The sequence below is a fragment of the Sminthopsis crassicaudata genome, chromosome 5 (genome assembly GCF_048593235.1).
Source record: "Sminthopsis crassicaudata isolate SCR6 chromosome 5, ASM4859323v1, whole genome shotgun sequence".
NCBI lineage: Eukaryota > Metazoa > Chordata > Mammalia > Dasyuromorphia > Dasyuridae > Sminthopsis > Sminthopsis crassicaudata.
Genome location: NC_133621.1, coordinates 171,435,898 through 171,463,099, shown reverse-complemented (window position 1 = coordinate 171,463,099; position 27,202 = coordinate 171,435,898). Strand labels below are relative to the sequence as shown.

Genomic DNA, 27,202 nt, shown 5'->3' with positions numbered 1-27,202 from the left:
GGGGCAGGGGACCTCTGGAAATTTTCTTCCTCTTGGAAGAACTTCTGCACAGATAGACTTTTAGCTTCTGCCTGAATAATTCAGTGATGTAACTTACTACTACTGCAATGGATAGAGTTTTAGACTAGGACAGGGGTTTTAATTCCTGAACTGTCCTTAATTAGCTTGTTGGACCATTGATATCATCATAAGATTCTAGGCTTGAAAGGAGCTTAAAAACAACTTATTTTAATCCCTTTGTTTTATCGGTGAAGAAATTGATATCACAAAAAATTTTATAAGGATTTATTGATAGGTACTATCAATCATACTTATTAAAATTAACAATTGGTTCATTATATGCTAAAAGTAAGCACCCATGATACATAAAAACCCATGGGCTCACAGCAGCAAGTAGTTTCAGAAATCTGATGGGCACAAGTGGAATTTGACAGTGTGGAAAGGGAGGGTAAAGATTTTCACATCAAAAAACAGAGGAAAGGGAAGATCTTCATCAAGTGAAATTATTTAATAAACTGACCAGCAAATACTATGCATATAACTGGAATTTACACTAACCTTTAACACCACAGTTATACCTAATTACTTGACATGCTTATTTTAAATAGAGGCAATAAAGATGAACCAGAAGTTCTTTTATCACTAATCAATTAATCACTAGTACTAAAATTTGATGGCTCAGATAAATTAAGCATGCTTTAGCTAGGAATATGATGCTGCCTCAAACAAATAGTGGCAATAGAGCCAAACCAGAAAAATTATCTTGGACCTTAAGAGATAAAATAATTTACCCCCAAACCAAGATTTAAAGTGAAGCATTTTGATTTCCACTTTAATACTCTTTTCCACTAATCCACTTTGCCCTCTTTCAACCTCAGAGTTCTCATCTATAAAATAAGGGGGTTGGCCAGATCTTTAAGGTCCCCTGCAGTTCTAGCTTTCCTGTCAATTACTGAACAGCCCCAAGATCACATCCTCAGTTTGCTGCTTTGCAACATCCATCCATTTGTCCCATATCTGTCCTCTGAAATAATTAAACATTTATTGTGCTCCTGTCTAGGCACTTCTAGGGGCACAAAGATGAATAGATATAGCCTCTATCTTCAGGGTGATGACATCCTAGTAAGAGGAATAAGACAAGTGTACAAATAATTATAATACATCTATTATGTTGGGTTATATGGTATATTCATGCCATAACAAAAACTGACGCAGTAGTTAGGAGGTTCAGAGAAGGGATCAGCAAAGTCTTTAGTGAGGAAGTAGGACTTAAGATGAATTTTGAAGTCACAGGCAGTACTGGGAGCACTGTTGGGAGGAAGGCCAGGCAAGGGATCTTAACTAAATTTAGGAAACAGCATGAAAAAAGGCATCGAGGATGTACATTTTCAGGAGACAAAACTTCTACGCTTTTCTACTCAGCATCCAGCTTTGTAAAATTCCTCTTTTGATGTATTTTCCATAGTGTCCACCATCCTGATCCCCTCTCCCGGAAGAAAGTACTCTTAATTTATTAGAATTTTAACTTTAATTTTAAAGATTAAAATATGTTCCAAATAGGATCTGAACTAGCAAAGAGAATGAGATCTTTCATTTCCTATCATTTGGACACTAATACTTACTTTAATGCAGAACCTGAGACTGCATCAGCTTTTTTTTTTTTTTTTTTTTTTTTTTTTTTTTTTTTTTTAAGTAGCCACGTTAGACCTTTCAAAGACTTTTTCTTTTAATGAAAGGATAACACTGTTTTCTGTTAGAGCCTCTCTTTAGGAATATATGCGAATGTTCTAGGTTGGTTTTTTGGGGTTTTTTTGGTTATTTTTGCCCTACTTACACACATACACACAGAGGACATTTGTCAATTCTTGTAGTTCATCAGAAAATTACACCACAGAATGTCAGTCACATTTATCTCATAATCACGTCTTGCAACATAGGGCCTATTCCCCACTTTCTCAATAGATAGGCCTTTTCCTATATTTAGCAGGCAGTAACATTTTGAACTCAAAAAACCCAGAACTGGTTAACACTTCCCTGTCCTCACCATAACCTTGACCCATTAATTTCCAGTATTTCCTAGGTCTTCTTTGTCCCTGAGTCCTGGGAGATGGCATTCTTATGGGAATGGTATTCTTATTAGGTAAGAAAACTGAGATACAGAATGGCCTGAATTATAGGAAAGCAACAACAACAACAACAACGTGTCTCAATTGGAACTTTCTGTACCAGACCTTTCTGTCACTTAAGAAGCTTCTATATAAACACAATGTGAATAGGATATGAAAAAAGTGGTGGACTGGGAAGTAATCATTAAATTATATATCTCTATTAATAGTCTGATATACAAGATATATAGAAAACTAACAGAAATATATAAGAGCAAAAGCCATTCCTCAGTGGTTAAGGGGTCAAAGGAAAGGAACACATAATTCTCAAAAAATTGCCAATTATTTATAATAAAGAATGTTTTAAATTACCAGTAATAAGAGAAATGCAAATTTAGACAACCTTAAGGTTGTATCACATCCCACAAACTAACAAAAATGACAAAAAATGGTAATAATGCTACTGAGGTTGTAGAAAGGCAAACACAACTAATGCATTATTAGTGGAATAGTGAACTGATGTAACTACTCTAGGAGGCATTTTGAAGTTGAATAAAAAAGTGACCTGTGTAGCTAGGTGGCAGAGTGGATAGTGCCAGACCTGGAGTCAAGAAGATTCATCTTCCTGAGTTCTAATCTGGTTTCAGATACTAACTGATTTTGTGACCCATGGCAACTCACTTAGCTCTGTTTGCCCCAGTTCCCTCATCTATAAAATGAGCTAAAGAAGGAAATGGAAAGCCATTCCAATATCTTTGCCAAGAAAATCCTAAATGGAGCCACAAAGAGTTGGATACAACTGAAAAAGACACAACAAAAAAATGAAAAACTGAAGTGACAACATATTCATTCCCTTTGATTCAAATTTGACTATGAAGTATACCCAACAAGATCAAGGACAGAAAGATTTTCATATAAAGCAAAATGTTTTTAGTAGCACTTTCTGGGTAATGAATAAACAAATGATAGTACATAAATGTAATGAAATATTACTATTCCATAGTAAATATAAATAGGATTAAGAGAAAGAAGCATGAGGAAGATATATATGAACTGTTGTAAAGTAAACATGCAGAACTAGGAAAACAATGCATAAAATGATTACAGTGATGGAAATGGAAAGAACATCATTGAAATGAATGCTGAAAAATTGTAATGACCAAGTTTGGGTCCAAAGACCAGATTTGAGAGAAGATGCCTTCTTTTGTATCACTGCAGCAATAGAAGACATTACATAACATGTCAGACTTTTTAAACATTTTGACTAGTTTTATTGCACTTTCCTCATCTTTCCCCCTTGCCTCTTCCCTGTCCCCCTCTTTTAAATTTTTTGTCATATGAGTTGACTCCCTGAAGGAGGAGGAAAAGATTGTGAAATGCAGGTGATATAAAAATACAATATGTCAGTAAAACTTTTTAAAAAACACTATTCTTGACAGACACAGGTTCTTGTCAGTGTTATGGAGTACCCTTTGGGAGGCTGTATACCTGTGAATGCAATTGATCTAAGTCCTTTTCATATTCATGTGGGGTCATTCAAAATTTTCAGATTATAATGAAATAATATCAATATGACTACTATTCCTAGCAATGCTACTAAATGACATTTAAAGTGTTTTTGTTTTGTTTTGGTTTTTTTTGCTGAAGCAATTGGGATTAAGTCACAGAGCCAGGAAGTGTTAAGTGTCTGAGACTAGATTTGAACTCAGATCCTCCCGACTTCAGGGCTGGTGCTCTACCCACTTCGCCACCTAGCTGCCCCAACAACTAAGGTTTTTAAGAGTGTTAATGATTGATCAAATCATAAGCCCTTACTAAGGACCTTACTAAGTATAAGCAGGCCCACTGTTAATCCTTAGAGACAGATACAAAGATGAAGGGGATATTGTTCCTACCTTCAAAGAACTTACAAGGCACATTCATTTGAGCCTATGAAATAAATACCTCACAACAATTCTGTGAATGTGGCAGAGGTATTATTTACATTGTATTACAGATGAGGAAACTGAGGCTCGAGGAATTTCTTACATCAGATTATTCAGCTCACTCCAGAGGCAGGGTTTGAATCTGATTAAATCCAGGAGGCTCTCCTGGACTCTACTGCTTCAGAGATCATCTGTCTTTGTTTTATAGATAAGACAGTTTAGTTCAGAGAGGTTATTCACCTAGGGTCATAGTTAAGTGCTAGACTGGAATGACTACAATTCCACTTTTTTTTCCTTTTGAAAGCATGAAGTCAGGCAGATTTTGGTATCGTTAATCAATAAGGCTTTACAGTTTGTACTTTAGATTATAAATTGCACTCTAAGCCTGGGTAGTCCATATCCTCCCTATAATCGCCTTGCCCATACATAGTCTAAGGCACTCATGATTTTGGAGAGATGACACATGTCCAAGTGGATTACTGGCCTGCTTTCTGCTCCTCCAGCCCTTTGCTCATGGTGACTGGTGGCCAAGTTGGAAGTGTTATATCCAGCGGCCTGAGCTGTCCCAGGGATTCTAGCCAGCAAATGCCTAACTTCTCAGTATTGCACCGACCGCCGTCAGCTTAGCTGCTCTCTGACCCAGTGCTGATGTCCCTAGAGTGGACCCGAGGTAATGGTCTGGGCTTGAAAAATCTCTTTTCTGCTTCTGATTCCTTGTGCCAGTGAGTGTGGGCACCTTTGCACTTCATATTGAGAGGACATTGGGAGCCCCCAAAGCCTGAAGGAGTCCCTGCTTAGTTTATACCAGCTGATGCCTGATTTCTTGGTACTTCTAAGTCTCTCTTCCATTGGTAGTTCTTTCTACTCCTTTTGTATCTGTGTCTATGAAAAATTACAGCAGTTACACTTTTTCTGTCAGGGGGTAGCAATGGCATCTCAACCTGACTTCCCCAACCTGCAAAAAAAAATCTTTATTAATTTTTCAAAACCTTACGGTTTTTGAGACTAAAACTTACAGTTTGCTATCAAGGAATCTAGTTTCCAGCCTGTCCTATTTTTATATAAGCAAATACTATACCACAGGAGCTCTAATCACTTCAATTTGTGTATTTACTCCACTCCTTCCGATTGCTACTGTATTCGGTGGATTATTTACACACCCAACACACTGGAAGCCTTCTTCTGTTATATATATACCTGTACACACACACACACACACACACACATATACACACATACGCACACATAGATATATATATATATATATTAATACACACATATGAATGTGTGATTTTCATATTTTATATGTTGTAGATATATATTTTACATATAAGCATCTTATTTTATAAATATACATTTATTTGTTGTTGTTTAGTCTAATTTTTTTTCAGTCATGTCTGACTCTTTGTAACCCCATTTGGATTTTTTGGGGGGGCAAGGATACTGGAGTGTTTTGTCATTTTTTTCTCTAGGTCCTTTTTTTTTTTTTTTTTTTTTTTTGAGGCTGGGGTTAAGTGACTTGCCCAGGATCACACAGATAGGAAGTGTGAAGTGTCTGAGACCAGATTTGAACTCAAGTTCTCCTGACTTCAGGGCTGTTACAATTTCCCTCCCCTTCTCCTACTCCCTTCCCCAGATGGCAAGTAGTCCAATATATGTTAAATATGGTAGAAATATGTTAAATCTAATATAGTAAGCATATCTCAATGCTTTCCTTGATTATAATTCTTAGCTTATTGTTGAACAGAGTTAACACTATTGCCTCTTGTCTATCTTATAATGAATATATTCATGTAGGATCTTGTATGAGGAAAAGCTTCGTTAAATGGACAGATAACAGCAACAGATTATATTATTTTTTTTTTTTTGGGCTGCCATCTAATACTACTGACACATTAAGTTTGCATTCAACTAAAACCTCCAGATATTTTTCAGAACTACTATCTACTTATACATTCTTCATCTTGTAGTACTGAAGTTGATTTTTTTGTAGCCAAGTATAAGAATTTACATTTATCTCTCTACTGAATTTTGTCATATTGGATTTAGCCCAATGTTCTCATCTTTCAAGATCTTTTTGGATCCTGATTCTATGATTCTTTGTGTTAGACATTCTTCTTAGCTTTGCTTCTGAAATTTTGATCAGCATGACATATCTGAGTTGAATCATTTAATTTTTTAAAAAAAGTGAATATGCATAGGTCCAGTTGTAGATCTCTGGAGTACACTGTTAGGATTACCACGTGAGAACTCAGGTTGTCTGGACAGTGACAAGGTGAGAATTCAGGTTGTCTGGACAATTACAAGGTGAGAACTCAGGTTGACTTGACAATTCTCTGGCTCAGACCTTTGGTTTGGGCCTTTTAAGGGAGTTTACACCTTAGGAATTCTAAGAGGAGCAAGCTCATTGGTTGAAGTGGTTCTTCCCAGAAGCCCTTACATTATCCCATGCCCATTCTCTGGGAAGATGAAAAGAGGCAACATTGAGCCTGGAGAGCAGTCTGGATTGGGGAAGGACAAAAGTTGGAGGAGATTCAGAGCCAGGATTCAGGAAGAAGAAGAGGCTGGCTGGAGGCTCCAGAAGCCTCCCAAGAAACCTGCTCATAGAGGAAAAGATTATACAGAAAAGAAACCTCCTCCCAGAGAAGGATTACAACTGAGAGACCACCAGACCCTCACAATTCAAGAACATTACAGTTCACCACTGGGAATTTTCTGCCATACATGTAGTTAGTGACTACTGTTTTGAACCTGCATGGCATTTCTGAATCCACTCAAATGTATCACTCTTTCATTTATATTTCTACATATCTTCCACAAGAATGCTATGAAACACCTTGTTAAAAAACAAACAAAAAATCTGGCTAAAATCTAGGCAAATTATATCAGTGACATTCCCCTGATTTACTAGCTAAGTAGTCATGTGAAAAAGGAAATAAAGTTAATCTGACATCACCTGTTTTTTGATACTATCTTTATAGAGTCTTTGTTAAGGTGGATGTTATTCTAATTCTGTTATCCTCCCTTTGCATCATCTAGTACGCCTTTTCCACATTTTCCTTTTTTTCTTACACAACAGTATTCTATTATATTGAGACATCATTGTATATCCAGCCATTCCCTGATTTTTACTGATAGAGAGTTGATTGCTGTTACAAATAAAACAGCTATGAATATTTTTGTACATGTTGTTCAGAGGAACCTTTAATGAGTCAGCCTTTGTTATATTTTCCTTCCGAGGGTGTGTGCCCAGGCACCTCAGAAGATTGATACCATCTTCTTAAGCCTCATCTACTTGGGGACCAGCCAATGAATCTTCTTTATTCTATGATACCAAATAAGACAACTAAATTGGTGTCAATAGGCATGTCCTTATGTTCCAGAGGAAAATACAATAGAAATTCCATAATCCTATTCTCCCTATATACTCAACAAGTGGATTATATTCCTTTACACTGGTGTTTTTTTTTCTCTTTTTAAGTATCATCCTTTAGGAATGAGATTCTTAACCTGAATCCATGAATTAGTTTGTTTTTTTTTAAGATTTAAAATATTTTGTTAACTGTTTCAATATAATTGGGTTCTTTTGTTGTCCTCTGTATTTTATTTTGTTTTATACATTTAAAATCTTTCTTCTGGGAACAGGTCTATTGCCTTTACCAGACTGCCAAAGGGGTCCATTACACAAAAAAGCTAAACACACACACACACACACACACACACACATACATACATACATACATACACATATATATTCCTAATAATATCACTGAGTCAGATTGGAATATATTGTAACTTATTATATGTTGCCATATTGCTCTCTTAGTAACATACAGTTTAAAGTCCTACCAACAATATAATAATCCTTTCCCCTGGATTTTAACCAATGTTAAATTTTAACCATTTCCTCCAACTTGTGTTGTACTCTGAATTTGTTTTAATTTCCCTATTTTCTCGGATGATTAGGGTACAAATCCTTTACTGCTCTGCAACAGTTATTAACAGTTTGTGTTTCTTTTTTTTGCAAATTGCTTGCTGATTTCCTTGGATCATTTTCCCAAGGAAAATAACTAGCCCCTGTATCTTATACCAGTACCAAAGAAATGGTTGACCAGATACGTGAAATAATCCATTTAAGGTCACATAATTAGCTAGGAGTCAGTCCTTGGTCCCAGGTCACACCACCTTATTGATAGTTGATTTTCTCTTTAGACTACATGAACACAAAAATCAGAGGACCATTAGCTACTCTGGGAGTTCTCTGGAACCTGTGGTACTTCTCAGGAGAGCATGGTTTGCAGGTAGCAAAGGTATTGGGAACATAAAAGTTATCCCTTAGTTGTAGGCAGACTTCCTTGTTCTTCATTCTCTTCTCTTTGGTCCTAAATCAATTTTGGGAGAGCAGAATCCTGACTACTTCATCAGAAAAACAGCAAAAATGTGCCACGGAAGTAAAAAAGTGGTATTTCTGGTGGCTAATAAGATAAGAGCAGGGTGGGGAGATGGTAACAATCAATTCAGATGATTAGCCTCTTTTGAGGTTAGATCAGGAATGTAAAACTGAGCACTTTATGAGAACATAAAGATGTCCTTTTAAAACAAGAAGCTCAACAGGATAGTTGCTGACTCGGATGAAAGAACAGAACTGGGGCATAGGACATTAGACGTGTCTTCTAAAAGAATTTGATTGTCTGTGATTTTGACTTTCTAAACAATTGGATTTTTAAGCTTTTGTCATTAAAAAAAAAGATTTGTACAAAAATAATTCAATCAATTTTCCTTTTTTTTTTTTTCCCCCAAACAGTTGGGTCCAAGAGAATAGTGGTTGGTCTCCTCTGAGATCATTATTTCTTTACACACACACACACACACACACATATTTAAATCATTATATTTTATTTGGGAGCTGATAGAGGAATAGAGGAATTAATTTTTGTCTGGAGGAAGGGCTGAATCATTTTATTCAGGTAACTTTGGTTAATAATAATTTGGGCTTAATGAAAATATATCTCTTTAATCCACTAATGGAAGGTTTGTTTACATCCTGATGAGCTGGAAGCAGATGAAGTATTAGCAGAGCTTAAATTAAGTCAGCTATCATAGGGTTAACTTGGGGTTGTTTTGTTGTGACAGCATGTAAAGATGAACAATAGAAGCATCTGATATAGCTGGAAGTAGGAAAAAAAATTAAAGTCTCTGCCATCCACCTTTCTAGTTTATTTTCCCTGAAACTGGACCGATACACTACAAGTAATTAAAGAACTATCTGCAGCCTTGTACTCCACTCCTGGGTCCTCCAGTTCTAAAAGGGAAGCTTTCATCTTATCTTGCTCAGAACCAGCCTCCTAGGACACTTTCTAGTTTGCTAATTGGTTTGCCCTTACTTTCTAGAATCCTTTTTTGGTTATATTTTTTTACTTTAAAAAAAAAATTAGAATATAAACTTCTTGAGGGTAGGAAATGTCTGGTATTTGTGTGTGTGTGTACTGTGCTTGTAATTGCATCCCTAACACCGTTCAACATGTAGTTGACCACATAGTAAGGGCTTAATAAATTCTCTCTGCCTTTCCCTTCTCCCCTTCCCCTCCTCCATTCCCCCTCTCCATCTAACTCGTTCTATATCTATCTCCCTTTTCCCCTCCCTCTCCTTTTCTCCTTTGTCCTGCTTTCCTCCCCACACCTCCCTGTGGAGCCCAGTAGAATCTTTACCCTTCCTGGCTCATAACTGAGACATCTGAAAATTTTTTCCTCAGAATGACTAGAATGAAGAATCTATACTACCAAGTGACTTTCCTACCATCCCTGAAAGGAAGATCCTGACCTGCATCCCAGGATGTGACAGTTTGAAAAAAAAAAAACTCAAAAGTTTGGCTCAAATTATGAAGATTTTCTTTGTTTTTTGTTTTTTTGTTTTTCCACAGAAGATTCAAGCTTTATTTATTTGATTTGGGGCTGAATCATAAAGGAGTCCCACAAAACTAAATTAAAATGTAATTGAGAAATGCTGTTCAAAATAAGTAAAAATACAATATAATACAATAATGTTGATTTGTAGGTTTCTAAATCAGTTATGGATCCATTTCTATTTGAGTTGGACACCTTTTCTTTAAGCATCTAGAAGGTACCAGTAAGTGGGATTCTTTATGGTACTAGTATCAAACTCAGAAACTGAGGGTTAATAAAATATGCATAAAGATCTCTCCAGGCTGCATATTGACTTTTAAAAACATATGTTAACATTAGTTATGTTCTATTGTGTTTTTATTTATTTTGTTAAATATTTTCCAATTACATTTTAATTTAGTTCTGGCTCTACTGGGAAGCCAAGTGTTTGTCACCTGTACGCTATACCAAAGAAATCACAGTTCCTAATTTTGTCCTTGTCCTATTGTGAAGTTAAGCATCAACAAATATTAATGACTATTTTCACATTTTTTTTTTGAGGTTAATATTCAAAAAATGAAGAAAGAGGCTTAGATAAGAAATTTAATTTAGATACATAGATTCATTTTCAGTTGATAGTTGATACTAATGAAAATCTTGACAAAAAGATTCAAGTGTAAGGAGGGTTTAAGGTAGTTGGTTTGAGGGTCATCAGGACTTTAGCATACACTACTTTATTTACAAACCTCACAATTACCTAACATCTTCAGGTTTATTATATGAAGGGTTTGAATTGAAACACTCAAAGGAAACAATAGATTACTAAGCTCCTTCCTTCCACCCTTTCCTCCCCTTCCTCCCTTCCTTCCTTCCCTTTCTTCCTTCCTTCCTCCCTTTCTTTGTCCTTCCATTTTTTCTTTCCCGCTTAGGATCTCAAGCTAGATTTCTGTGGTATATGAGTTTAAAAGTTTAAAAGTTTCTCAATCTTACTATTAAAAAATTCTTTCCTCTGTTCTGTCTGAAACTTTTGAGACATCCTACGAGGGTTAAATATTGACTTAAAAGCACAGGGCATCTTCTAAACTGATTTGTTTTTCAGACACTGCTCATGCACACTTTGAAATCACATCCACAGATTGTTGATATGACCATAACATTTAAAAGTTTAAGGGATCTTAGAGATCATTTAGTATGCCTTAAACTTAAATCATTTTTGCTCTCATTGATTAGCAAATAAAAGGTCCCAGGCAAAGTCCATTTGGTTTTTGTCTTGCCCCAGATTGCCTCAGAATTTTTGACCAGAATCCCTGAGGATCTTCCCCTCCCAGATTGATTTTTTTTTTTTTTTTTTGACTTGGTCAAAAAGGCTGTTCTTTGCCTCTTTTCTTTTCTTTTTACCTTGACTCATCTGCTTTACTTCTACTCACTCCCTTGCCTTGCCATTACTTAACCTATCCTCCTCCTTCTAGGATTCTTCCCTTATCTTCTTTCCCCATCCTTTTCTCCTACCCTTTTCTTCCTTCTTTATAAATATATAAATTATATTTCCATTAATTTATATATATCTCCACCCATATCCTATTCCCTCCCCATTTCTTTTTTTTTATTTTTTTGACAGTATATATGCATGAGTAATTTTTTTATAACATTATCCCTTGTATTCATTTTTCCAAATTATCCCCTCGCTCCCTCTACTCCCATTTATTTCTTAATAAATATAGAACAGGCTTCTATTAATTGGATTCTAATTTCTTTTGTAATTCTTTCATGTAAACAAAGTGCCTACATTTTCTTCCCCCAAAATATAGTTTTTCAACTTATCAATAGAACTGTTTGCTGATCCCTTGTCATCATTTCTGTCCATAAACATCTGACCCATGAGTCTGCCCCCTGCCTTTTCCAAATTTCCCTTTTATCTTAGCCACTCTTGTGTGGTCCTTTTTTTGTACAATCTGTGAAGCCTGTTGATTTTTCTTTTGGGACTTAATGTTGACAGTCTTCCAAACCTCTAAACTATTTGCAGGAATGGCATTTATAGGTTGCTTATGGTTTGTCTATACTAGGAAGGATTGTAAATACTTAAATGATCTTTAAATACATATATAGAACATATGTTGTGAGCTATAAATGATACCTTGTCCTTGTTTTTAAGTTAGGGATTAATTGCACAACTACTACCTTTAACTTATTTGTGGAAAAAGTGGTATATGAGTTTAAAAGTTTCTCAATCTTACTATTAAAAAATTCTTTCCTCTGGTCTGTCTGAAACTTTTGAGACATCCTACGAGGATTAAATATTGACTTAAAAGCACAGGGCATCTCCTAAACTGATTTGTTTTTCAGACACTGCCCATGTATACTTTGAAATCACATCCAGACTGTTGATATGGCCATACATTTAAAAGTATAACGGATCTTAGAGACCATTTAGTATAACCCTCTAATTTTACAGATGAGGAGGATTCTGAGAAGTGAAAGATTTGCGAAGTCCATGCTGATAATAGGCATCAGAAATGGACTTTGTATCCTGGCCTTCCTGATTCAAGTCCAAGACCATATCTCCTATGCCATGCTGCCGAAAAAAAAAAAAAATTACAGCTGTCTAATCCAACCATTTATTTTACAGATGGATAACAGAAATTAAATTCACTGTCCAAAGTCACATAGATAGTAAATAGCAGAATTAGAATTTCAAACCCTGTTGATTGGATTCCAAATCCAATGTTTCTTCATGTTTTTGTTTTTACATAAAATTAAATTTCCATTCTAATGGGAAATATAATCCATCAGATGTACCTGCCAAGGAATATTTATATCTTAAATGATCATTTTGTTCCTCTAGAATAGTGGTCTCCAAAGGATATGTTTGAAGAGGAATGGGGGGAGAGTACCACAAGATGATCCATTGGACTGAAGGAAGAAAATAATAGAATTTCTACATGTATCTATTTTTAAAAATCAAAATAATAAAAAATAAATTACTCATATTTAATATATAAATCAATTTTTAAATATTTTAATAGTTTTATTTATCAGATATATGCATGGGGTAATTTTACAACATTGACAATTGCCAAACCTTTTGTTCTAATTTTCCCCTCCTCTCCCCCCAGATGGCAGGTTGATCAATACAAGTTAAATATGTTAAAGTATAAATTAAATACAATATATGTATACATGTCCAAACAGTTGTTTTGCTGTACAAAAGAATCGGACTTTGAAATAGTGTACAATTAACCTGTGAAGGAAATAAAAAATGCAGGCGAACAAAAAATAGAGAGATTGGGAGTTCTTTGTAGTGGTTCATAGTCATCTCCCAGAGTTCTTTCACTGGGTGTAACTGGTTCAATTCTTTACTGCTCTATTGAAACTGATTTGGTTCATCTTAAATCAGTTCTAATACCTCAGGCGATCTCTGTGTCAAATACCTGGTCACATGTCACTGAAAGAAAAAATGCAAAAGCTTTGATAATGTCTCACCACTCATTATTTACTTTGCATGTGTCTGTTTAAGTAGGGGTTACAAGTTTTAACCAAACTAACCTTTACAAAATGGACTAATGTTTTAAACATGCTCTGCAAATTAACCAGGGATTGAAGGATTATAACATGAATATAATCCAAGAAGAAAATGGCAGAGTAAGCATTTCTGAAATAAGCCCTTTGTCATCTCTTTTAGGAGATAAAAAGCCACAATGACCTAATTAGATCTGTGAAACTATTAAGATTATTTGAAATATGAAGGTTTTAAAATTTGTTCCAATCATGTCTGACCTGTTTGAGGTTTTCTTGGCAAAGATACTGGAGTGATTTGTTATTAACTTCTCCAACTCATTTGACAGATGAGGAAACTGATCAAACATGGTTAAGTAGCTTGTCCAAGGGCCTGATTCCAAGCCCAATGCTCTATTTACTTTACCACCTACCTGCCCTCATTAATAAGAAGCCTCACTCTAAGTATATACTTTTACTAAATATGACAGACTGTCAGCTAATGATAATATGAAGCTATCATATCATGAGTAAACAAGACATTTAAAAAGTAACATTCTGCAATCTTTTGTCAATTTCCTTAAACAAGCAAGGGACCATGCAGGATGCTGAAAGGAATAATAATATGAAAAAAGAATAATATCCAGTAAAATAGCACTTTATGGTTTGCAGGGTGCCTTATATATGCTATTTCTTTTGTTCTTCACAAGTACTCTCCGAGACCAGTACTCTTCTTAATTCCATGTTACAGAGAAAACTGAGGCACAGAAGGTTGATTTGCCTGGTATAAGAAAGATATTGAGTCTGTCTGACTCCTGGTATAGTACTCTAGCTGCTGTGTCACTTAGCTGATCACTCTCTAAAAGCCAACAACCTCATAAGGTGGATAAGACCCACCAAAAACTGTCAACTGATCTAGAATATGATAAAAACCATAAGACAGGTACAAAAATATTGATTATTGTTAATTGGCTGCAGAATTCTTCCCAGAGGAATTGAAAATTGACCTGGACTTTAAATAATGGACAGGATTTCAACAGGGAGAGACAGAAAGAGGAAGGGCACTCCAAGAATCTAGAATCCAGACGTTGTAGGCAAATTCAGAGATAGAAAAAGGCATTTAGCGAATCCTTCTAACTAGAACATAGACTCTGTGAAAGTGAATAATATGAAATAAGGCTGACTACAAAGAGGTTAAGAGCTAAGCTGTGGAATGATGTGTATGCCCAACTGAGTGTGGACTTTTTAGTAAAAAGCTGTAAAGGGACCTTAGAGATTGTTTAGATCACTGATTTTTGGTCTCAGGATTCCTTTTTACTCTTAAAGATTATAGAGGACCCCAAAGAATTTTTAACAAAATTAAATTAAGATAGATTTAATTATCTATTAAAATAGATAATAGTATTAAAATTATAACTGACAAGAATTTCGGCATCATTAAACTAATAAAAAACCAAACCTATTACATGCTAATAATAACATATTTTATGAAATATACATGTTAATAATAAATAACATTTAAGAAAAAATAACTTTCCCCAAATAAAAGAGGAGTGTGGAATGTCATTGGTTTACATATTTTTGTAAATACTTTTATTGTCTAACGATAGAAGACAATTGATTGGATCCCCTTATCTTCTATATTTAATCTGTTACAATATAGTGTTTTGATCAAAATTTATGGAGAAGTTTCAGCCTCATACAGATATATTGTTGGAAAAGAAAAAGTATTTTAATTAGCAAATAGTGTCTTGATATTATGTTAGTGTTATTATGAAAATATTTTTTACTGAAAGGATAATCTGCAAAGGTTGTCAGGAACCCCAAAGGTACTCAGACCATATTTTGAGAACTAATGGTCTGTCTAAAATAATACCTTTATTTTATGAATAAAGAAACTGAGGCCTAGAGAGAAAAATGACTTGCCCAAGAAAATATAATTGTAAATTGTAGAGTTGATGAGGGTTGTGCTCCCTTTAAGAAACTAATCCTTTCATTTAGATTCTGTATATGAAATCCTATGATTCTATGACCTTTGAAGATTATGCAACTTCCTCAATTTCTACCCAAAGCTCCTCATCTTTGTTATACATCCTTAATTTTTTTTTTCCAGTTGTCTTTGGATGTTTTCTTTTCCTTTTTTCCCTTTCTTTCTTTCAAATGAAAATTGGGTAAAAATCACTTAGGTGTTGAAAGTGGGAAGGTATTTGTAATGGGGTCGGAGTTCATTTCATTCCTGTATTGCTAGATTTGCCCAAGCATAATGTTCTGAAAAGAGAACTAGTTTGGGAATTAGAAGGCCTGAACTTTTATATGATTTTGGGCAAATCAAAGTGAGCTAGTGAGGTTTAGTGAAAAAAAAAATCCTAGACTTGGAAATACAGGGCACTTGGGTTTTAGCCTTAGCACTTAGCTATTGCTCTTGGCCTCTAAGGCATCTAGTCAATTTGAGTTTGTTTCCTCATCTACAATTTTAGGAGGTTCCTCTAAGTTTGCTTCCAATTCTACAAATATGACTCCTCTTCCCCATCATAAAATGAGAAATTAAATGATCTCAAAGATTCTCTCAAGATATAAAAATTATAATATTAGAATGTTATCTATGCTAATTATGAAATTTATGAAAAATACATGACAATAATAATAATTCTAGACAGGGAGTTTTACAGGTAGGGAACCAACTGGAGAATCTAGATAAATTGTCTCTCAGCCTAGTACCATTGCTTACATCCCCTTCTATTGCCATTGTCAATACTAGTTCAGGCCTTCATTACCATCTTTCTGGACTGTTGCAAAAAGTCTCCTTATACATTTTTCCAACTGTATTCTCACCTTTCTCTATTTTCATATTTCAGATAATGGTCAAAATATTTTTTATTAATAGTGTTCTGCCACAATTCTTGCATTTTGACATTCAGGGCTGGATGCTTCCAGACGAGATACTAATCCAGCCAATTGATTTACTCTCCAATAAATTAATAATCAAATTGTTCTCTAATCTCTATCTTGCTATCTTGCCTCAGTTTCTCCGGCATTACAATAGACTTGGTTGCAATCCTTAATAATTCCCAGAAGCTACTCCCTTCTATCCCCCTTGCCTTGTAATGTCATCTCCTAAGTAAAATTCACATTGCCTCTGTATGTCTTCAAGCTGGACATAAGGTCATAGATTAAGAGCTGGGAGAGACCCTGTCTTTATTTTCCCCATTCTCCCTCCACCTAACCTTTTTTTACATAAAGATCCTTTTATCTCCACCCTAGACACATTTTATTTTGCCAATTTCTAATGCATTTACTTATAGCTAGTTCTGTTGATGTATCTCCTATTGTAGTACTGTTCAAATTTGTAGGAAAGACACTTAAATTTTATCTTTCATCTTTATGTTTAAGAAATTCATATGGAAGAGGTAATTTTCCCTGAGACACTGGAAAATTACATAAATAATAATTTCAGTATGGTGGATTTCACCCAGAATTAATTTTTAACACAGTTATATAGTAACAGCAGGGGCTAGGCCATATAGTGGAAAGAGCATTATTTTTCTGAATCAAGTTTTTCTCTGCATGATCTAGAAGGGAAGGAAACACAAATTTAGTGCCTACTGTGAGACTTACAAACATCATCTGACTCGACACAGCAACTGCTTTGTGATGGTCTGGTCTAGTTCCTCTGAAGGGTTTTGAGGTCTTTCTCTTTTTCTGTCTCTCTCCAGGCGCTTGTTGCCACCTATCTGTTTCCTTCTGTCTGTTAAAATACAAGCAAACCCTTTCTTCCAGGCAGTTAATATATCTAATTTCCTTCTATTTACCACTTTCTAAATCTCTTCTCATCATCTGGCAATTACATTGGAGTTGTTTGCACTGGACACAGCCCTGTTGGTTTAAAAGGCCTGTACTCTCCCCAAGTGTAATTCATTTTTGCAATCTGATTGCCTTTTGGCTGATTTATCAAGTAATCCCTTTCTGCCATGTGATTGCTTTTCTGCTGGTTGATCAAATCAGAGTCCTGACCTTCTAAAGGTTCTTTGGGTGTAACCTCAGCTGCCATCATGCCCCAAGTCTTTTTTGCCTGGGGCCCTGGACCTGGGCCCTTCATCCCATTTCCCTGAATTAGTCTACATTCTGATGCCCAATGGAGTCCTCCGTTGCATTTTGGACATGGGGTTTTAGGTCTTCTTTCACCCTGTCTTCTCACTCTGTCTCCATACCTGCACTGAGCTCTTAGATGCCCAATTTTTCCACATTGAAAACATCGCCGAGTTTCTCTAGAAGGCCCTTGCCAGGAGGGACCCTGTCTTTCCACGTTCATCATCGTCCAGGTGTAAAAAACATTTGTTCCCACTGTAGCACAGCATCTTATGATCTCCTCTAAAGGAGCATCTTTGTCTAATCCCCATATAATTCTTTTGCAAATCTCATTGGCATTTTCCTTAGCCAGATGTCTGGTCATTATTTCTGTAGCTGCATTTTCTCCAATAGTTCTTTTGACAGCAGTTTGCAAACTTCCCACAAAATTCGCAAAAGGTTCATTGGGACCTTGCTCTATTTTAGTGAAAGCCTCTCCCCGATCTTTCTGTCCAGGGAGGACACCCCAAGCTTTTATTGCAGCCTTAGCAATTTGCTCATATATTGTCATGGTATAATTAATCTGTTCTAAATTCTCTCCATACCGACCTTCACCAGCTAAGTGCTCAAAAGTGAATTGTGTGTTAACTCCTATTTCCAAATTGCATCTGACTTGGATTTTACATAATTCATGAAACTCCGCAAGCCATAACAAATTTTGTCCAGGTTCTAGGCATGTCCTTGCTATGGATTTCCAATCATTCAGGGTTAGGACTTCATAAGACAAACCATCTAGTAACATTTTAACATAAGCTGATGTAGCCCCATAAAGGGTACAACCTTTTTTCAAATCCTTAATTTTATTCAAATCTAAAGGTGCATATCTTCTCCTTTTTTGACCTACAGAGTCAATATTTTCAATCACAGGATATGCATGTATAAAATCACTTATATCCTGTCCTTCTCTCTTAGAAAAAGCATTGGATTGGAAAGACATTCAGTGTTCTTGGATAGGCCGAGCGAATATAATAAAGATGACAATACTCCCCAAACTAATCTATTTATTTAGTGCTATACCAATCAGACTCCCAAGAAACTATTTTAATGACCTAGAAAAAATAACAACAAAATTCATATGGAAGAATAAAAGGTCGAGAATTGCAAGGGAACTAATGAAAAAAAAGTCAGAGGAAGGTGGTCTAAGTGTACCTGATTTAAAGCTATATTATAAAGCAACAATCACCAAAACCATTTGGTATTGGCTAAGAAATAGACTAGTTGATCAGTGGCATAGGTTAGGTTTACAGGGCAAGATAGTGAATAAAAATAGCAATCTAATCTTTGACAAACCCAAAGATCCCAAATTTTGGGATAAGAATTCATTATTTGACAAAAACTGCTGGGAAAACTGGAAATTAGTATGGCAGAAACTAGGCATGGACCCACATTTAACACCACATACTAAGATTAGATCAAAATGGGTCCAAGATTTAGGCATAAAGAACGAAATCATAAATAAATTGGAGGAACATGGGATGGTTTACCTCTCAGACTTGTGGAGGAGGAAGGAGTTTGTGTCCAAGGGAGAACTAGAGACCATTATTGATCACAAAATAGAACATTTTGATTACACCAAATTAAAAAGTTTCTGCACAAACAAAACTAATGCAAACAAGATTAGAAGGGAAGTAACAAATTGGGAAAAAATTTTTACAGTTAAAGGTTCTGATAAAGGCCTCATCTCCAAAATATACAGAGAATTGACTTTAATTTATAAGAAATCAAGCCATTCTCCAATTGATAAATGGTCAAAGGATATGAACAGACAATTTTCAGATGATGAAATTAAAACTATTTCCACTCATATGAAAGAGTGTTCCAAATCACTATTGATCAGAGAAATGCAAATTAAGACAACTCTGAGGTATCATTACACACCTGTCAGATTGGCTAAGATGACAGGAACAAATAACGATGAATGTTGGAGGGGCTGTGGGAAAACTGGGACACTGATGCATTGTTGGTGGAGTTGTGAAAGAATCCAACCATTCTGGAGAGCAATCTGGAATTATGTCCAAAAAGTTATCAAAATGTGCATACCCTTTGACCCAGCCATACTACTACTGGGCTTATACCCCAAGGAACTACTAGAGAAGGGAAAGGGTCCTGTATGTGCCAAAATGTTTGTGGCAGCCCTTTTCATAGTGGCTAGAAGCTGGAAGATGAATGGATGTCCATCAATTGGAGAATGGTTGGGTAAACTATGGTATATGAATGTTATGGAATATTATTGTTCTATAAGAAATGACCAACAGGAGAAATACAGAGAGGCTTGGAGAGACTTACATCAACTGATGCTGAGTGAAACAAGCAGAACCAGAAGATCATTATACATTTCAGCAATGATACTGTACGAGGATGTATGCTGATGGAAGTGGATTTCTTCAACATAGAGAAGAGCTAAACCAATTCCAATTGATTAATGATGGACAGAACCAGCTACATCCAGAAAAAGAACACTGGGAAATTAATGTAAACTGTTATTTTTACCTTCTGAATCCAATTCTTCCTGTGCAACAAAAAAATTCGGTTCTACACACATATATTGTATCTAGAATATACTGTAATATATTTAACATGTATAAGACTGCTTGCCATCTGGGGGAGGGGGTTGGGGGAGGAAGGGAAAAAATCTGAATAGAAGTAAGTGCAAGGGATAATGTTGTAAAAAATTACCCATGCATATGTACTGTCAAAAAATGTTATAATTATAAAATAAAATAAAAAATTAAAAAAAAAAAAAAAAAAAGCATTGGTAAAGCTAATCTTGTCACAGGCTTAGGCTGCTTCACAGGCTATTCTGTTTGTGTTTCAGCCTCTTCCCTTCCTCCTTCTTGCTCCACCCCAGAAGAGTTAATTGAGGGAGGAGATGGGAAATGCTCCTGTTGCTCAGAATTGTACTTAACTTCATTGTTATCTGATTCATCCTTTTCACCTAGTTTAGTTGACACCTGCCCATTTTGCTCCTTTTTCTCTTCCTTTAGAATAACATTTTTAAAAGCCATTTGGATTAAATTGTGGGTATGAAGTGTATCTTTGGAAATTGAGTTTTGTCTGCACAAGACTTGAGGCGGCTCTCTACAGGAAGAAGAATCTGTCCGAGACATTTGAGTTGACACAACAGATCTCCTCCCAGAGAGCAATCGGCAGCTTCTAGAGAAAACAGCACGGTACACTGCTGTATCCTTATTTTACAGTTAGGGAAGTGAGGCCGACAAGTTATGTAACTTGCTTAGGGTCACCATAGTCAAGGGAGGTTTGGATTTCAATTCTCCTGACTTCAGGCCAACTAACCACTGCACCACCTAGCGGCTTCTTCGGGCAAATCACTTTCCACTAAGTTTCTTAGATAAAAAAATGAGATTATACTTAGATGACCTTTGAGGTCCCTTCTAACGTTAATGCTAGGAACTTGCTTTGAACCTCGTTCTGCCATGAACCTAATGAGGTAATGTTAGGAAAGTCATTTTACTTCTGTCCGTCTGTTAACTTCTGCAATTATGGAGATCATAGCATAATGGAGTTACAGATAAGGAAACTGAGGTAGAGAGTTTAAGTGACTTAGCCAGGAACCCACAACCAGTAAGTGCGATTTGAACTTAGATCTTATTTACTCCAAGTTATCTAGTTTTAGCTACTCTGAGTCTACTCAGATACAGTAGCTCTGTAGCTAGCTACTCTACATCTAATTTGAACTATACAGAGGCAATTAAATCCCTCTTCCTATCAATCAATAATCCCCACCCCATCCCACTCTCGGCAAATTATCTAATTCAATAAAATATACAAGCTTCCTTTGTGTTTTACTTTGCACCCTTCCCCCAATCAGTCTCCTTTGAAGTAGGACTTTCCGCTAATGTCCTGGGATTCAGCAGTATTATTTGAAATGCATTAAAAACAAGCCCAATTTTGGATACAGATTTCTGTACAGCTGCTGCTATTAAAAAAAAAACCAAACAAACAAACCCCCAAAACCAACCAAACAACCTAGTCTGCGGTCAGCAAAGCATGTAGAGGAGAAACCTGGGGAGACGTGAGAATGTTAGATAGGTGTGTAGTTGGCAGAACGGGGTAGAGCGATTGGAGAAGAGGTTGGGTGGCTAGCGACCCCGGTGGCTTCTCCTTTCTGAGATGAAGGTGGGGAGCCCGGGGAGGAGGGATAAAAAGAAGTACAGCCGGGCGGAGCGGGCGCTAGGAAAGCATCTGGTCCGGCTGATGCCTCCAGCAGCAGATGGGGCGCTGGAGAGAAACTGGCAAGCCTAGGGAGGCATGCGGGACGTGTCAGACGTGTGGAAGCAGCAGCGGATACCTCTGTCTGAAATTTCAGTTTCGTAAAGCAGTTTCTATGATTCTTTACACTCCCTGTTTGATTGATCTAAGCAGTTTTGTTGGATATCAGGTTGTTTCACTTTCTATCTACATCGATCTATTTTGAGATGTATTCATTTTTTGAAATTTGATATAAAATTATGAAAATTATTGATAATATTGAGATAGTCCTCATATTGATAGACTATTGTCAACATTGCTTTGCATTGCCGTAACAAAGACGTGTGTGGTGCATATATTTTAATAAAGCCAGTAATTTGAAAATTAAGTTTATCAATATAATGGTAACGAACTAATTCCATATGACACGAAATGCCAACGCTGCGTTCCTAATTCTCGTTTCATTAATACATCTTAACGAGTGTCCTGGTCACTTTATCTGCTCAGTAACCGCCCCCCTATCTACTTCGTGAGTTCTTGGCCAAGATTCCAGTGTCATTGTGACAGGTCCCGGAGGGTAGGTTCCCAGGGACTAGAATCCAGGGAATGAATGGTATAAGGAATAGGAAGATAGAATTGGGGCTCTTGGTGGTTGCTTCAGTGTGGTACCTTCACTAACAGGATTTCTGGTGCGGGGCATAGGCAACACGTGGGATGAAAAACTCAAAGTAGAGCCCCAGAGTTTGGCAGGAAAGTAATTAAATGGTTTCTTGGGGGGGGGGGCGGAGTGATTTCTTTTCGTGTTCCCCTTAAATTATCACATTTTGGCGTAATATATAAAAAACAAACCCTCCAACCTTCCACAAGGAGATGATCTATTTCATTCTATATTCTCCCATCCATGACTCACATTATTGAAATCAATGTATTTAAATTGCTAAAGCGTCTTCCTACTTCTCTTAGTAACCGATAGCTAGGAAAATAAGAGACGTCAGTTGCTATTTGGGGAGTAAATGAGAATTGACAAAAGGAGACAGGTAGATTGTGTACCTTTCTGATAGCAGTTGGGGGAGGGATGCTCTTATGGGGCACTTTATTTTATTTTCCATTTAATAAAACTGTGAGTGGATGTGAAACAGGCCGGGAGAGTAACTGGGCAGCCGGGAGGGGGCAGCAGCTGAACACACTCCTCCCTCCTTCATTATCCTTTTTTTTCTCTCCTCCCTAGCCAGGACTAAAAGAATGTTCTCTCCGCCCAGGGGCGGTCGGTGGGCGTGGATGCCGGCCGGCGTCGTCAAGTCTTAGAAATAGCCTCAGCGGCGAGGCTTCCGTGCAATACCAGAGAGAGAAACGAAAAGGAGGGATCTGAAAGCCGACAGCCTTTGGCACTGAGAGCTCGCTTGCAAGCGGGCGTTTTCAGGCAGAAAGGTCGGGTGGGGACAGCTGGTTCGCTCGCAGGCGTCTGGGAGCCTCGCGAAGCCTTTGTAGCATCCGTCACCGGAGCCACAGGGCAGCCCCGTAACTCATCGTTGCTCGTGCAGCCGCTCCGAGGGTGGGGACGTTTTAAGCCGAGAACTGGGAAGAAAGCTCAGCGTCAGAGCCTTTGCTACGCGCTGCAAGCTTGTTTTTTTTTTTTTTTTTTGCAAGACTTATTTTTTGATTGCTTTTTAAAGAACGTACTGTTATCTGCCGTACGCATCGTTACTCCTCCTTCCTCTCCTCTCGCTTTGTCTCGTGAGGTCTTTTGATTGCAAATTTCATTTGCAAATTTAGTGACTCTGGGCTGGGGAAGGGCGGTACAGCCCCGAAACCTCGCAGTGAAGATGCCCTTGGAGCTGACTCAGAGTCGGATGCAAAAGATATGGATTCCCATCGATCACCGTCCCTCCCTGCCAAGACGTAGGTACCGAGGTGCGGGAATAGCCCCCGGGGGATGGGAGGGACTTACGCGTGCACTCTCGCCTTTCCTCGAGCCTTTGTGTCTCGCTCGGTTTGAACGTGAATTCTTTCGAGACAGCTATTGTGTAACTGCGAAGGAGAAGCGCGCTTTTGTGTGGAAGGCGGGCTGCTCGGCTGCTCCCGGGATCTGTTGCGGGTGGGGAGTGGGAACGTGGAGGCACTGGAGGAGGCTTTGGGGGGAGAGTCTCCCCTAGTTCCGGAGCGGCAGGTGGTTACGTTCCTTTCTGACTCCCGAGCCAGGGAGCTCTGGTTCTAGGTGCGCGGCCAGGGCGGAGGAGGCACGCTTGGCTAGCTGGACTGGGAGTGGGGAGGCAGGGGCCTCGCTTGCGGGAAGCGGCCGGAGTTTGGTTCGCAGCATCGGGGCAGAGCTGCTCCTCCCCTTTTCCATAGGGGGTTATGGAGGGGGCGGGGAGGATTGGCGCAACCTGACACCGCCCGGGCCCTCTTTCCTCGGCGAGAGCAGGGCGTCTCTACTGTGCCTGAGCGAGTGTAGGTTGAGAGGGCGGGGGAAATTCCTGTGGGAGGAGGGGAGGTAGCCGGGGGACGGAGGGGGTGGGGGTTAAAGCTGCTCCTCCACGTGCTTTAAGATCTAGGAAGGGGGCGTCACGGGCGTGCCCAGTCCTCCGGCTCATTCAAGGAAGCCGGGGCGAGGGGAAAACCCGGAGAGCTAGATCTCTCGGAAGTTGTAGAGACGGGCCCTGCCTCTGCTCGGGGCTAGTGGTCGGGTGCCGGTGGCCGGAGCGCGCGGTCCTTGCCGCTTCCTCGCACTTTCCCCACCCCCGGGCCTGATTTAGACCGGCCCGGCCGAGAACTTGATTGTACAGCTGGGGCCCCGGGAGCGTCTCGTGACTTGTGGGGCTCCCGCTCCCGCTCCCGCCCGCCTTCCCACTGCTCGGTGGCTCAGCTGGCAGCTGATGCAAGGAGCGTCACGCGAGCGCTGCGGGCCACTGGAGGCGCGGGGCAGCCGTGCCGAGCGCTGGGGGCGGGCCTGCGGAACTGGGAGAGGAAACCGGAGTCCTGCACCCAGGCGCTGGGGAGCGCGCTCCGCTGCGTAGTGACGGCCCCCCACGGGGCAGGGCGCGCGCTCTGGCGGCTCTGTAAACCCTTTTCCCGCTTGTTTACAGTACCCTCTTTACCTCCTCCTTTCCCAGGGTAGTTTAAAAAGAGACACCTCATTTTCCCTTTAGTCACGGCCAGGAACTGCTAGTGAGTTCTGTGGAGATAGCCTTGGTCCCCCAGTGAAAGCTTCCTCATCTCACGTAGTAGTAAAGCGATACGGCGGCCTCTGTGCTCCCATGGGGCACAGAGTTTGGGAGGAGGACTCTTGTCATCTTTAAGATGTCCTGGCAAGTCCGGGAGGGCCTGCGGGAAAGGGCATCGGAAAAGTAGGTGACAGCGAGTCTTGTCCCGCCTCGTGCCACCCACTTCCCAGCATTGCTTTTTTTCTCTTACCGAGATTTAGTCATGTGTGACACTGGCCCGGTTCTTGCCTGCATGTTTACTTACGCCTCGCACTTAATAACGGACTGACCGACTTGGAGAGGAAACTTGGCCTTGCCTTTGTACCCGCCCCGAGGGATTGGAGCCTCTTGGCTGTGGCTCTCTGGCAGCACTGAGGCACACTTCTTGCATGCAACGCCGGCCTGGCGGGAGACATGGGTGAGGTCCCCGCAGCAGGTGATGATGCATCTGCTACCCGCTAGGCCGGCTGCAAGTGGCGTTTGTTCTGCAGTCAGACGGAGGGGAGGCTCAGCTTGTACAATTTGCCTCTGCTCTTTTTTTGCTTAGAAAAGAACCTGGTTTTAGTGCTTGGTGTAATTGGGTGTCTGTGGAAACTTTCCAGTGTCATTTGGAATGCATTTTCTCTTCCAAATAAAGCCAAATCTTAAAGCGCTGAGCTGGGAAGGGAGTTCAGGAGTAAAACTCTGCTTTTTCATTGACAATGGGGCATTTGGAATTTTTCTGGAGAGGGCCCCCAAATAACTTGAATTGCTTGACTATTGGAGAGTTTAGGGGATCTTTTTTAAATGTGGGTCACCATTACACTTCCATGCTCCTGCACGTCGCACACGGAAGAGAAAATGTCTCTTAAAGCTCTATTGCATTCTTAGCCATTCAGAGCATTGAGGGAAGGGAGGGGCTTTGAGAAAAGCAGAGGGATTTCCTTTGAAACCTCCGGGAGGGAGCAGCTTCATACATTTAGATTGAGAATTATCTTGTTGGAACTAGACAAAAGGGTAAAATAACCTTATTTTGTTAGATACAGAAGCTTCACAACTACCCTGGCTCTCACCTGTTTTTCCCACCCTACAATTCAGCTAAACTGTTCTTTCTCTCAGATGTCACGCCTCCCTGTCTAGCCTGGAACCCTTCCCTCCCTCCCGCAGACTCCCTGGCTTCCTTAGATGCAATTTTCACCTTGAAGGAGCCTGTCCCAAGCCTGTGCCTTCCTTCAATTACCCCTACTTTATCTTGTTTATAGTTTGCTATGTACACATTTGTTTGCTTCTTGTCTCCCATTTTAGATAGTCATTTACAATCTTTTTTCCTCCTAACACTTAGCTTGGTGGCTGACACCTTAATAAATACTGATTAGTTCCCCTCCCCTTATCTCATGTATTGAATGTCTAAAGGAACCAACATTATTGCCAGATTCCGAGTTTAGAGAGATGGCATGATAAATAAAATTGATTTCAAAAATTGATCTGAATTGGGGAAAATGTATAGACAGTAGTAATCAGCTCACAATTACAGAGAAGCATAGATTGTCTTGGAAATGTTTGAGAACTAGGTGGCCCAGTAGGAGTCAGGAAGACTCAAGTTCAAATTCTTCCTGTTTGCTTTGCCTCAGTTTCTTCATCTGTCAAATGAGCTGGAAAAGCACTTGCAAACCATTCCACTACCTTTGCCAAGAAGACTAGGAAATAAGGTCATAAAAGTCAGGCATGACTAAACAAGTAGGAATTTATAATCAGTATATTGGAAATTGAACTAGGTTTCCTCCAGAGCTGGATATGACAGGACAAAAAAGGGGGGAAGACACTTAGCAAATTGGAACAAATTTATTTTTTTTATTTTTGGTTCCCAAATTGAGTTTGATCCAAGGCGCTCCAATCATCGATAAGCAAGAATCCCTTCGCAACATTCCCAACCGTTAGCCAACCAGAGTTGCTTCTCACCCCAACCTGGAACCTAATAGGAACTTTTGCTGAAATCTTCATAATGGGAGATCAACCTGCCCATTACTTACAATTAAGATCTAAGTGATGGGAATGTACCGGCTTTTTGTGTAACTCTAATTGTTTTTGTTTTATTTTTTGGAAAAAGTCTGTCTTGCTGACTCTGCAAGTATCGGGGCTATTTGGGCCAATCCTGTTCTGTTCACTTGCTCACCATATTAATGTCAGGCTTGGGGCTGATGCTTAATGAATGTTAGTAATTTTTTGTGACTTCAGGCTTGACTACTTTTGGGTTTAGCTTGTCATAAGAGAATCTTAAATGATG

General features: G+C 38.7%; 1 protein-coding gene across 6 annotated transcripts in view; it reads left to right on the top strand.

Moving 5' to 3' along the window:
* The window catches only part of PFKFB3 (6-phosphofructo-2-kinase/fructose-2,6-biphosphatase 3), a 99,287-nt gene that overhangs the window by 48,240 nt on the left and 23,845 nt on the right, over positions 1–27,202 (top strand). For 2 of the 6 annotated variants that reach the window (XM_074268757.1, XM_074268756.1), the window contains exon 1: positions 23,070–23,638. The exons of 3 other annotated variants lie outside the window; for them this stretch is intronic. In XM_074268757.1, the coding sequence (XP_074124858.1) occupies positions 23,563–23,638 (76 nt within the window). In that variant the 5' untranslated portion in view covers positions 23,070–23,562. Of the gene's footprint in view, positions 1–23,069; positions 23,651–27,202 lie in introns of those variants that run through there. One more of the 6 variants, XM_074268755.1, reaches the window with a different exon arrangement.